Raw genomic sequence first — 13221 nt, 5'->3', positions numbered from 1 at the left:
TCAAGGTACCTAGACAAAACTTTTAAAGCTGTGTCTATGTCCAAATCGCTGATTTTCCAAATCATCATTGAATCTTCAGATTTGGATTCGACCAAATCAAATCAGGGAGAGTAATCTGAATCAATGAATCAAATCACTGTCCCTGATTTGGTCCGAATCCAAATCAAATAGGGCACTCTTCGCACACCCCTAGTGATCATCTCTTTTTTTTGTGTTTGCAGCACTACTACAGTGCTTCTGATCCATGACTGGGATTTCCTGATACTATGATAATACAAATAAGTAATAATAGTGTTAAGTCCACTTGTGAGAGGTCTCACTGAAGTCAATGAGACTCTGCATGTGCTTAAAGGTATGCACATTGTAAGTACTTCGCAAAATAAAGGTTTAAAGGTGTGAAGCTAAACAGCGTTTATGTGGTTACTTGATCACTGGTCTTTAGCAAGGGATCTAGCACATTAGGGATCTAGTACTAAAGCATGTCTCTAATTCTTCGTGTATTGGACAGAGATGCAAAATGAGGGACATGAACATTATTTATGCAGGAACTTTCAGTTCTCCCAGATTCCTTCCTACAGTGAAAAATGGCTGTTAAACAATTTTTTATTTTTCAGAAATTAAAGAAAGGGAACTACAGTTTCGTACAGAATATGTCGCCTTGTCTAGATTCCAAGTCTGTCAGCATCTCTGTAGTACTTGAGTGCCTTCCAGGAGTAGCTAAAAAGATGTGGCTATCATCTTGCACATGGGATTTATTCTTTCTCATCTTCTGTTGCCCCAGGTGGGCAGGAATTTGTTTTGGTTATTTTTCCAGGATCCCTTCAGGCATGTGCAGGACTGGATCTGTGGGGGAAGTGCAGTTGTACCCTCCTCTTTGTTTCCAGGTTCACCCAAGATTTAAAACCAACTGCCTAACAGTGGCAGCAGCATTTGTATTTGGGTAGCAATGAGTCCCTTGACTTCATGGCTTATTATCATATGGCCGAAGGCAAACCAAACTCAGGGGCATCTGAACCCCAAGCTTCTGGGCTTGGGCCTGCACATGGGATGCCCACCAAAGGATCTGGGAGCATCTGAAGCTCCAGGTGGAGTGGAGGATGTTTGCAGGCAGTAGGGCCACATTTGGTTCTTGAATGACTGATGGATTTGGGATTGACTTGGATGATTTGATTTGGAACATGAAAAGCTTTCCTTAACTGCCCCCCCAATTTCTTAAACTTTTCTTGGTCCTATCGTGTGTATAAGGTGGTTTGAATAGGGGCGATCCTGCCTCAGGCAAAAGGTTGGATTAGATGACCCCTGGAAGTCCCTTCTAGCCCAACTTCTCTGATCCTAGGATCCATTCCATAGGTGTTAATAACTCTCTCTCCTTTTCAATGGTCTTAATGTTCCACTAATTGGGCTATCCTTTCTCCTGCCATTTTGCTGTCCCTTAGCTGCTCCTAGAGTAGTCATCTACCTATTTCACCCCCTGCTTTTAATGCTAGGGAAAAAACTTGGAAGGTATGGAAACCTTAACTCAGGGGAACATTAACTGAAACGTGAAAATAACTTCCACTAAAGTGCTGGACCCACTCCCAAAAGGGCTAGATGCTGTTGGGTGAATCTGAAAAAAAACATACATTGAGTTCTAATGACTGTAGGATGAAGGGAACAACATCTTTTGATTTTTTTGCCTGTTGTGTTGTTTCCTATATGGCAAACTAATGTGCATAGAAACTAATACTAAATAATACTAAAACTTCTATACGGAAGGTCCCATAACATCATATTTGTTCTGAAAAGGAATGCTAGAGCCTCAGGCTCCTGGCATATTAGTAAAGCTTCTGGTTTCCTTTTTTGATGGTAGGGAAGAAAAATATGCCTTGTTTTATATGTGAAGAGGCGCCGAAGTATTTGCCTCCCTCCCAAAATCCTAGCTCCGCCCACGAGCAGGTGGGAGAAATGTAACTTATACTCAAAGGAGCACAGGGGGAGGTTTGTTTGGCTCTATGCGCACGGACTAGACCTTTCTTAACCCTTTCCGGTTAAGAAAGGTGCTGCAGGGGCAATGGCCTGTGAAGAAATCTCGCCGCGCACCAAGCCAGGCTGCGACCCCCGCCCGGAAGCGCGAATCTGCCGAGCCTCGATTTGGCTTCTAGTTCCTCCAAAAAGGAGCGCGGAGGATGAAGTTTCGCCCGCGCTCTTCATTTCCCGCCCGCTCAGACAGATCCGGAACTAGTACTGGGGCTGAAAGGTGGGGGGAAGGGTAACGGATGGCGGAGGTGACGTCGGCGGGGCGGAGCGTCTGGCAGATTTGAAAAAGAAACGTCAGGTGTCGCGCGAGCCCCCGCGGGGCAGGAGGTGAGCGGGGTGGGCAGATAGGGAGGGTGGCCAGGCGGGGGAGAAGGGGTACAGTCCCCGCTGACCGGTTCCCCTCGGCTGCTTGTCCCGCCCGCAGAGCGGCAGGATGGACCTGACCTTTCCCCGCTACGGCCCCAACGACCTCCTCACACATCTCCGCAACCAGGTGCTGGCCGGCGCCGAGGCCAAGAACCTTGTCAAGAGCGACTTGTTTCCCAACCCCAAGGTGAGGTGAGGTGGGGTGGGGAAGCCCTGCCTGGGACGCGCCAGGGTCTGTGCCGTGGCGGCGCGGGCTGGTGTTTACAAAGGGGCTCGGCAGGATGTGCCGGGCTGGGGGGCGAGGAGCAGTCTTTGCTGGGGTGCTGGAGGACTGCCCATTGCTGGAGGAGTCTGCTGAAGCTGCCATGCCAGGCGCTGGGGAGTAGGGCTCAGAGGGCAACTTTCATGGCTAAGCAACATCAAAGCCTGCAAAACACTGGTCATGCTGAGAAGGAAGGGGAGGTTCGGTGGTCTGCTCTGACAGGTGGTGGGGAGCAAGGCAGAGGCTGTATACAGCTGGGGAGACGCTATTGAGCACTGGAATGAGGGGCACAGCCTCTGTATCAGGATTTGCTACACCTTAAATGCTGGAGGCTGCACAGGAGAGAGGAGCAGTGGTGGGGAGAAAAACCCTGGTCAGGCAGGGTTCCCTCTCCCTTTCAGCATCCCCTCTCTGCTCTGCCCCTGTGTGACATGGGGCTGGTGGGAATACACCAGTTGATTTTGGGGAGGTGACTAAAGAGAAAATGGGGACGGGAGTGATGTCATAGGTTCAAAACAAGTGCACCACAGGGAGACACTGAGAAGAGTACTCAGCAAGGTGGACCTATGACCTGACCCAGTAAATGGCAATTCTTATGTTTTTATGAGTTAATCCTCATCTGAAATGGTGTAACTTTGAGATGGTCAGAGGGTATTTAGCACAAGTTAATGAGCTTCAGTGTGTGGACACTCCCATTTTAAGTGCCCTTAGTGTGGTCTAAGTGTAATGCCTGCCTTCACTCTAAATGAGTGATATGATGTTTTGGTTAGGGTTGGAGTGTTGTAGCTGTGGTGGTCCAGGAGACACGTAAGAAGTGAGGGGTTTTTTCGGTATCTTTTATTGGACCAAGTATGTGTCTGGGATTGCTGAGGCAGCTTTAAGGTATTGAGGAACCTGAGTAAGAGCATCTGATGCCCCAAAACTTGTCCAGCAGCTCCCTCGGCTCTACAGTTGGCCCAGTCAAAAAATCCTTGCCTCTCAGTGGCTTTATATAGGGCTCCTTGTCAGAGCAGGCTGCCAAATCATCACTTAAATTCTCGGCATGACAAGTGTTTTGCAGATTTTGATGTCACTCCGACTTGAAAATTCCATTAGTAACATTGCCTTAGTTATAACTGAACAATTACAAACATGATTGGGCTGTAGGTGTGTAGATTAAGATTACACTTGGCTGGTCTGGCTATTGCTTGTTGCAGTTACATGAGAGAGGTTTCAGTGCAAGTATGTGGGTATTCTTCATGCAATGAAATGAATCTAGTGCTAAAGGCAGAACATCACTAGTTAACAATGTATTCGGTGTTCTATAAATAACTGGGAAGGCTAGGTACTGATGGTCTACCCTTTCTTAAATTAGTGAGTCACTTGGTGTTAGTCAAACTTCTAATTACCAGGAGTAAATGTTCTTTCTTCAACATGTAGCCTGAAGTATTGCACATGATTTTCATGAGAGTCCTGCAGAACGTATATGGAATTCGTCTTGAGCACTTCTACATGGTAAGTGTATGGTGGTGCATGCACCTGAGTGCAAAAAAAAAAAGTGAAAAGGAGCTTGTTTCTTGAATTATGGTGAATGACAGTGATTAAAATGTTGGCATCTGTAGTTTAACTGAGGTAATTCAGTTAGCTTAGCTACAATGAAGCTGATGCTCTGTTATATTTGAATGAAAGAATGTAATGCAGGTGCTTAAAAATACTCTAATATCCCTCGCAAATGTTGAGGATGCGTGACATTCGTTTGAAGTAAGCTTCAATTTGCTTATTAATTACAGGTTTGTACTTCTGTTTAGGCCCTGTTCTAATCTGAAATGTTTGTACGCTCTAATCTATTACTTCATTTGAGTACTCTCACTTTTCCTAACCTCTGTTCTTAGTCTACCATAGTTAATTGCATTTCTTTCAATCCTCCTAAAGCAGAGGTGGGCAGAATATGGCTTGTGGGCCAGACCTGGCCTGCCAAGGGATTTTGTCCAGCCTGTAGTGGGTCCCTTGGTACCGCTTGGCCCAGGCTCGGGGTGTGCAGTAGGGTCAGGGTGGCACAGCACCTGGACTCACTTCCTGGCATCCTTGGCCAGGCCTAGGGCAGAGCCATGATCTGCTCCCTGCATGCATGTGCCTGCGGAACCGGCATCCATCATAGGCGCGTGTGGGGAGTGCATCGTGGCTCTGGCCTGGGTCCTGGCCCTGCACTGCCACAGACGCGTGATCCCACCCTGCCTGCCTGTCCTGCTTGCGGATGCTGCTTCCTGCTCACCTGTGGCCCCATCCCAGCCACTCTGCTGAGCATGCAGCAGAGCTCTGGAGTTTTGTTGGGGTGGGGGGTGCTGACCTGGCCTGTAACAGCTCACAAAAACTCCCTAAGTGGCCCTCAGGCCCAAATAATTGCCCACCCCTGTTCTAAAGCATTCAGGAGGTGATGTAGTTTTTTTTTCTTTTGTGAAATTTTAAATTGTGTGTAAATAGTTCTTGCTTCCAATACATTAACTAGGCAAGCTTTCATTCATTGTTTTAATTTTGCAACTCTGGAGAGATGGTATCATAGACCCATGATACTGGACCCCCTCCAGTCTCACTGCTTGATTTTCACCATTTTGCTGCAGGAGGCACAAGGGAAAGAGAACCACAGTTATTGATTCTTAAAGTTGTCTCTTTGGGGATACAGATCGCTAATTGATATGCCCATCGCATGTGAATGATCTCCATAGGAAAAAGAAATGCCTGTATGTTCCACTCCTTGTTTTATTTTTTATTTTTTTATTGCCTCTTTTTTTTTTTAGATGCCAGTCACTGTTGAAATAATATATCCACAGATTTTGGAAGGCTTCCTACCTGTTTGTAATCTGTACATTCATATGTAAGTGTAATAAATTGATTCTGCATGCTGTATACCAGGGGTGATAAATTCAGGACATGTGAAGTAATGTCTTCTGGTGTCTGCAACTGATAGAGGGGGCAGGGCAAGTGGGGATGGGGCTTGGTGTCTGCTGCTTAAATTTGGGGGACAGAACCCCATTGGGCATGTGTGTCAATGACCAGGGATGAGCCATGGCTGTGTTAAGCACTGCCACTTGCCCTAGCAGATGAACCAAAGGCAGTCTAATGCAGTAAGCACTTCAGTAGATTAGGAACCTCTTCAGCCATAGCATTTATGTAAATTTGTGATGGTTTAGCTGTATGTAATTGTGATGCAGGAGGTTTGGATTAACATTGTACTGTGGTGCCATACAAATGAACTGAGAATTGCATTAGGCTTATTAGATACATAGGTGGTTCTAGCCAGTCACGTAAGCCTGATGCCCCAACCCTGATGCCTGGTGGAGCCACTGCAATTTCAGATGCTGTGCTCTGTTCTAGTTGCAGTGGAAGAGCTGACTTTATGTAAAGCATTCCAATTTCTCTGTTTTAGTGGCTTAGAGCTAATGCACTGAACAGTATTAAACCTTTTGGAAGGCTGCTGGCGAAAAAATGTAAGGGTACAGAATGGCAAGAAGACGGCCCACAACTGATCTTATGAATTCACTCTTTACTGTGAGGGGTGTTTCAGAGGAAATGCAATAAATGACCAGTTGAAACCTACAATTTAGTAAAGATTTATTCATCCAAAAAGTTACTTTGAAAACGATGAGAAATTTACTTTGCAGCCTTAATAGTATCTGCTTCCTTATGTGAACTCGTTACCAGATGGTAGTGGTGTTCAAGCTTTTGGCTGCATGGGCCAGATGTGTGGGATTAGTTTTTAGGCTGGATCAAGTCCCACGCACAAAGATTGGGCCATGGGGCCTGGCACCCCCCTCTCTTGGCCCCCCACAGTGGGATTGGGTCTTGAGGCCCAGTGCTGTTCCTGCATGCTGGGATTGGGACCTGGTACTGCCCCTTCTGGGCCCTCTGCCCTGGGATTTGTTGCCTGATTCAGTGCATGGGGCTTGGGACTCCACATGGGTCTGGAAATTTGGCAGCAGAGGGATGATCCCCTGCTGTCAAATTTCTGGATCTATGGGAGCCCCATGAGCCAAATGGTGCAGCACTGCGGGTTGGGTGTTAAGTATCCCTGCCATATGGCATTTGGTAGAATAAGTGGATGAGATGTCTTGTATACCAGTCTTTGAAGGCAATTTTGGCATAAAACAGAATTTAGAAATAATTGCAGAAAAATTAAAGATTAGCAAAGTTCAGTGGAATGTGAAGTCCGTTAATCCTATCTGGTAGGCTAGTACAGGTGTGGCCAACCTGTGGCATGTGTGCCACAAATGCCATAGGCAGCATCTGTGTGTGGCATCCTGCAGACCAGGGAGGGAGCTGGGAATACAGGGACAGACAGGGAAGGGGCAGAAAGCAGAGCAAGAGATTAGGCAGGGGAAAGGGATTGGAGTGGCACTCAAGGAAGGTGCAAGGCTTACTTAGTTTCATGCCTGCCAAAAAAATTGACCCCCACTGAGCTAATACAAAATGCTTTCCAGATCTGTTGATTACTGAAGCTGATGTGCATCAGTTCATGGAGCTTGTACTGGAAAACCCTTTTCATGTTTTGCTTCATTAATAAGCAATAAATCCAGGGGCATCTGCATAAAACTGCATATTTTGTGTATGTACAGCATGTTGCCAGAGGAAAAACTTAACTGAAAGCTTGCCCACAACAGAAGATGTAGAACACTTAAATTAACATTGCTGAAACTTACTATTTTTAATGAGGTTTTTCTTCGATCTGAAATTATTCAGTGTACGAATTCTACCAACTGAAATGGGGATGGTACCATAATTCTTTGTTTTGTTCAGGTATCTACTTAACCAAAACTAATGCCTTACAGGAAGGAAGTTAATAGCACTGATTTAAAAAAGTGTTGGTAATTGGATGGTTTTGTGTGTGGGGGGGGAAAAAACAACTTAATTAAAAAAAAATCCATAAGCAGGATATTGTAACAGTTCAAGATCCATAATATTAGTTTGTCTTTGCTATACAGTTTAAACATCAGCTTATTTGGTCAGTATTGTACTTGCTTCAAGATTTAGGCCTGTGCCTATATGTTCTGGTTCTGGCACTGTGGCACAAAACAGAAGTTGAATACCTCTGAATATATATAGGGCAAAGATACTGTAATTGTCTTTTGAATTAAGCTTGTTCACAGAACCAGTACATTTCTCTCCACAGGGGGCGTTTTCTTCCCATCTGTCGTGTTAATGACTTTCAGATCGCTGATATCATAAATCCAAGTAAGCAAGCATCTCTTAACTCACCCATGGCTTTACATACTCATGTGATGTCTAAACCAATTTTGTAAAATACCTTCAAAGACTCTTGGGATTTTTCTTCTGTTAGGAAATGTCAAATTGTGTTTGTGAAGTTTTGTGGTGAAGCCATCAAATGCCCTCTCTTGACTTGTCACCAGGGTTTGCTAACCCCAGTGAGCAGTTATCTATCCTTGGGATACCTCAGCCAGTCCAGTTAATATTCATTTATCTCGGATGCTTTCTGAAACTGGCCTGCTACTGGCCTGATAATAAACTGTGATAATTTTTGCAGTTGTCTTTTAATGTTTATTATTACCCTAAAATGAAAAGAAATTATAAAAATAATAATGATTAGTAGGTGACAGTGTTTTTAGATAATTTCTGAATGTTTCTATTTTCTCCCAGACATTGAAAAGAAATTATAAAAATAATAATGATTAGTAGGTGACAGTGTTTTTAGATAATTTCTGAATGTTTCTATTTTCTCCCAGACATTGAGGAGTGTCTTGCCCTTTATTCTCTTTACTCAGTTCAAATGGAACTTTAGAAAGGTTCATGCACTTGAGGACTGATCTTTGGATGTTCTTGAATAGTCTGCTGGAATCCCCTTTATGGCTGGTACAGGATATTTGTATGGTTAAGAGACCCTTTTTGACTCCATTCTTCCTCTTTACCAGTTCTTCTGTACCAACTTGTACATAGCTTTTTAAGCAAATGGCTGTTTTCTAGTTATTATATCCAGTTTATACTTCTTGTTAAACTGTATGAGGTCCTTGAGACTGCATGTAGTCGCATGAAACTCAAAGCTTTATGTGGTTTCCTCTAAGATCAAGTGTAGGTTGCAGGGATGGGTTCCCCCCCCCCCCTAGTTACTGATAAGGTAACAACTACAAGGTTTGGCATAGGTTTGTTTAATTTTTTGAGAAATGTGGCTTAATCACATCACTTTTAATGCCATTTCACCTGTAGAAATTTATTTTTTATAAATGCGTTTCAGTAATACATATTTGTAAAATAACAGAAAAATGTTATTGGAGTTCTACAAGACATTCTCCTCTTGGACAATGTGGGTAGGCAGTCTCAGAACTTCCTTTGAAGTAATAGTACATTTTTAACAAAAACCCAGTGGTATCTTTAACTTGGTACTTTTTTTATCTTCCATCTTTGCTCTTATTTAGCTGTCTGAATTATGCTGTGTTCAGTTTTTTTCAATTAATCATTGTGCAAATGGAAATTAAAACACTTGCTATTCTTTGCTGTTTCTTTTTAGAAGCAAAGCGGACAGCTCGCTTCCTCAGTGCTATTCTCAACTTCATTCACTTCCAAGGATCGTGTCGTAATGCCTACCTGGAATTACAATGGACATACGTAAGATTTAGTATGGTTTAAGGCAGTGGTTCTCATCCTCTTTCCTACCAGGACCCATTTGCAAAGGTTCATTGCCTGTCCCAATCCATACTCCCCAGCCAGGCTGGTGCACGACCCACATTTCCCAGACCCTCTCTCCCCACTCCCAGTCATGCTGGTGTCCCTCATTCCAAGCCTGCAGCCAGCTGCCCCCTTCCTGCTCAGGCTCCAACTCGTGTGGGTGGCATTAGAGCGAGTCCAGCCCCAGCACGGGCCGGTAGGAAGTAGGAGGGGAGGCCTGTGGCAGCCCGTACCCTGGGCTGGGGCAGCCACGCTGCACCAGACGGCCTGATCACAGCCCCTTCCACGCCCAGATCAGTGTCTCTTGGCTGTCCCACCCCTGCAAGTACCCAGCCTGACCTCGCAGCTCTCCCCTGCTCCCTACCCCTGCTGGAAGGGGCAGGTGCCTTCCCTCTGCCTTTCTGCAGTCTTGGTGCTTTCCTGGGATCAGTGTTTCTCAAACCATGGCTTGTAACCCTCTGAAATCTTGCGACCCACTTTTGGGTCAGGACCCATGGGTTGAGAAATGGTGGTTTATGGTACAGCTCGGATATGTCCTTCAAAAATATATTGGTTTATGTCTGGAAGTAGGAAGGATGAGAGATTCTGTTGTAGAAGTGTACTAGTCTCATCTATGTATCTTACAGAATTTTGTGCTTCTATATAATAGTTCTTGGAATAAATTCCAGGTGACTTATCTACATTAAGAGTGTACACAAGAGTGTAAGGCAGTGTATAAGGAGTTAATTGAATAATGGTAAGTTCTATTGTGCCAATGAGCTGTAGGTATCAAGCAAGTGTATGAATAAGTGGCATCGAAGACATTGCTGGAATTCTCTTGAGGAACCTTGTCCATTAGAATTTTTATCCATTTTCAGCCCAGTTAAGCATGTCATGGTGTCTGGAATTAGTGGTTGTATAAAGAGCAGTTTGATCATGGCTTTTGAGGTCTTGTCATTATGGTGCTCTCTTTTCTACGTGCGGATGCAGACTGCTTAAAGTAGCAAGGTATGCTTTTGACTTGTAGAAAGTGAAAAGCTATTGCAGAACTGTCCAGCTTATAAGTAGGTGGGGCTAAACAACGCTTGGAAACAGCAAGGCAAGCTATAGGCCTCCTAGGCTGTACACCATGCCCCCCTCTCCACCACTACACACCCACATGAGCACCCCCTCAACCACCCCTTGTTGCCCTGCCCTCTATAGGGTAGGATGTGGAAATCAAAGGAGAGAGTGGAGATCCCAGGAGTATCCCACAAACTCTGGCATGGGGGTGGGGGGGAGCATTTGTCAGGCAGGAACCTGGGAGCTGCAAATTAACCATATGGGCCTCATTTGGTCTGTGGGCTACCAATTAAACAGCCCTGAGCTATTATAGCCTTCCATCTTAATTGAGGTCCTAGTTTTTGTGATGCATTTGGTTACTTTCTGATTAGAATACTCTAGTTTTGTTGAATATATCCAGTACGTAGAAAATAGATTGTTGATGCACATAAGTGAATACACACCCAACAGCCAACGCTGATGTAGTTGTATCACACTGGTGCTCCACAAACTCTCTCTTTTTTTTTCTTTTTTTTTTTTCCCATTTTCACTTCCAATCTGAATTCAAAGCCCTAATACTAATATATGAGGCTATGGCTAGAGAGGGTTGGCTGCAGTGGAAACTATTTCAACATTTTCTGCATTTTGAGGTAGATTCAATCTACAGAGATGATGTAACTAATGAGACCTAGGCTAAGACTTTGGGGCAAGGCACTTAGCTCCAGGAACTTGTGTATGGCTCCTTGTGCCAGAGAATGAGAATGAGGCTGAACCTATCGCAATAGGAGGAGGGGACTTTTTGCTTATCCTCTATTCAAGGCTTGGTTATTTCTAAGGTTCCTTTTGTTTAAGTTGAAGAACATAACCTGGGCATGGCTGCTTCTGATTCTTGGGTACATATTGGTTCTGTATCTTATATACAGAGTCTTTTGACTTGAAAGGCTTGGCATAGAAGCTGTCTTTGTAATGAACAGTATGTAAATAAGTGAAGTATTAACTTGATCAGTCTTTTTTTTTTCCTTTTTTACAATGCAGGATATGGGTTTCTGAAGGAGCTTGAGCCTATATGGAGTTGGTAGCATCTTAAAGAACACAGTTTGCCACAAACTGCAGTTTTTAAAAATATGCATTTGAATATATCTATATTTAACTTAAGCTCAGTGCGAATCAGATTGGCTATCAATATATGTCATACTTTTTATGCTACATGTTTTGGATATATTTGGAAAAAATTGTGTACTGAAATTTTTAAGGTAAAGCTTTAGTATAGACTTTAATACCTTCAGAAATATTCAAGCTCTGGGTGTGAAGACTTGGATATTTGAAAAACTTCTGCTTTGAGGGAATGTTGGAGGTATCAATCATCTGTCAGAAAAGTGAAGCTAGTGTACTGTAGACTAGTCTAATTCTTTCACTAATTATCTCAGCTGTCTTAACAGCACAGGCAAATTGACATGCACGTGGATTTTGGGACCAACCTGGCTCTGAGACAACAAACCATAAGCTAATTAAAATCTACTTCTGACATCTGCTGTAAATTGTATCACTGAAAGTCTTAAATTTTACTTTACAGAAATCAACTATGGAAAAAATACAGCAGTTGCAAACAGCAAATCAACAGGCAGCAATGAAGCTGGAGAAACTTGAGTGAGTACAAGATCTAATAATTAATTGACTTCAGTGGACTTTTCTAGTTATAACAAATGTGTGACATTTACCTGGGAGTAAAATATTTGGTGAGATGTATATCTCTTAAAAAAACAAAAACAAAAAGACCAACACCAAACTGTGGTTGGTTACTGATTTCCTTAAATCAATCTGGGCACTGTATGGCATCTTTAACAGTTTGAGAATATTCCATCTGCTAAAAGAAAAAAATGAATATTATCTTCTTTCCAGGTTGTAGGAGTGATAGCTTGCTTTTTCTGTAAAGAAATGAGTGAGGAATCAAAAGTGAGTTTGCAGTTAATCCTGAAATTTGGTACAGTAAGAGATGAAGCAGGACTTCAAAGATATGTTACCACTTTGAATGAATGAAGTCTATGTTCTAGGGCAGTGGTGCCCAACCTTCTGGCCCCATGGGCCAAATGAGTGGGCAGGATTGATCTGTTGGCCAGATCCTGTATGGGGTCAGTTCACAGGGGCAATCCTGTGTACCTGGGTCTCGCTATACGTTGGCTCAACCCTGCCTGCCTGGATCTGGCTGCACGCTGACCTGTGACATTGAAATTTTGGCAGCAGGGAAGTATCAATGCTGCCACCACTCCCCTGCTACCAAATTTTCAGACCTTTGGGGAGTGGTGCAGGCCAGATCTGACCCATGGACTGGAGGTTGAGCACCACTTCTAAAGTATGTAATTTAAGGTCTGATCTGAGAACACTTGGCTGCTTTGGGACTTGAGAATCATAGAATCAATGAGTCGGAAAGCACCTAGACAGATCATCTAGTCTGACCCCCTGCCAGGGGCGGGAAGGAGCACTGGGGGGTGGGAGGGGTCATAAGACCCCAGCCAGGTGCCTATCCAGTCTCTTCATGAAGATTTCCAGGGAAGGTGAGAGCACCACCCCTCTGGGAAGCCTGTTCCAGGCTTACAGTGGCCACCCTTACAGTGAAGTAGTTCTTCCTAATATCTAACCTAAACCTATCCTCCCTCAGCTTGTGGCCATTGTTCTTGGTGACTCCAAGGGGGACCCTGGTGAACAGACTTTCCCAGAGTCCCTGCTGGTGGCCCCTGATAAAGTTGTAGGCTGCCACAAGATGCCCCCTGAGTCTCCTTTTGCGGAGACTGAAGAGATTCAGGTCCCTCAGCCTCTTCTCATAGGGCTGGCCACAGAGGCCCCCAATCATACGAGTGGCCCTCCTCTGGACCCTCTTCAGGTTCTCCATGTTCTTCTTGAAGTGCGGC

The 13221-nt window shown here is 44.2% G+C and overlaps 1 protein-coding gene across 2 annotated transcripts in view; it reads left to right on the top strand.

The window, feature by feature from the left end:
* Window positions 1-2264: 2264 nt before the first annotated feature.
* The window catches only part of NUF2 (NUF2, NDC80 kinetochore complex component), a 31952-nt gene continuing 20995 nt past the window's right edge, over window positions 2265-13221 (top strand). The window contains exons 1-7 of one of the 2 annotated variants that reach the window (XM_019530846.1): window positions 2265-2343; window positions 2441-2569; window positions 4064-4138; window positions 5419-5495; window positions 7788-7849; window positions 9138-9235; window positions 11889-11962. In XM_019530846.1, the coding sequence (XP_019386391.1) occupies window positions 2450-2569; window positions 4064-4138; window positions 5419-5495; window positions 7788-7849; window positions 9138-9235; window positions 11889-11962 (506 nt within the window). In that variant the 5' untranslated portion in view covers window positions 2265-2343; window positions 2441-2449. Of the gene's footprint in view, window positions 2344-2364; window positions 2570-4063; window positions 4139-5418; window positions 5496-7787; window positions 7850-9137; window positions 9236-11888; window positions 11963-13221 lie in introns of those variants that run through there. The other variant, XM_019530845.1, reaches the window with a different exon arrangement.

The sequence above is a fragment of the Crocodylus porosus genome, unplaced genomic scaffold (assembly GCF_001723895.1).
Source record: "Crocodylus porosus isolate Cpor-Errol unplaced genomic scaffold, CroPor_comp1, whole genome shotgun sequence".
Lineage (NCBI taxonomy): Eukaryota > Metazoa > Chordata > Crocodylia > Crocodylidae > Crocodylus > Crocodylus porosus.
Note: the sequence above shows the minus strand (reverse complement) of the source record. Positions and strands in the feature narration are given on the sequence as shown.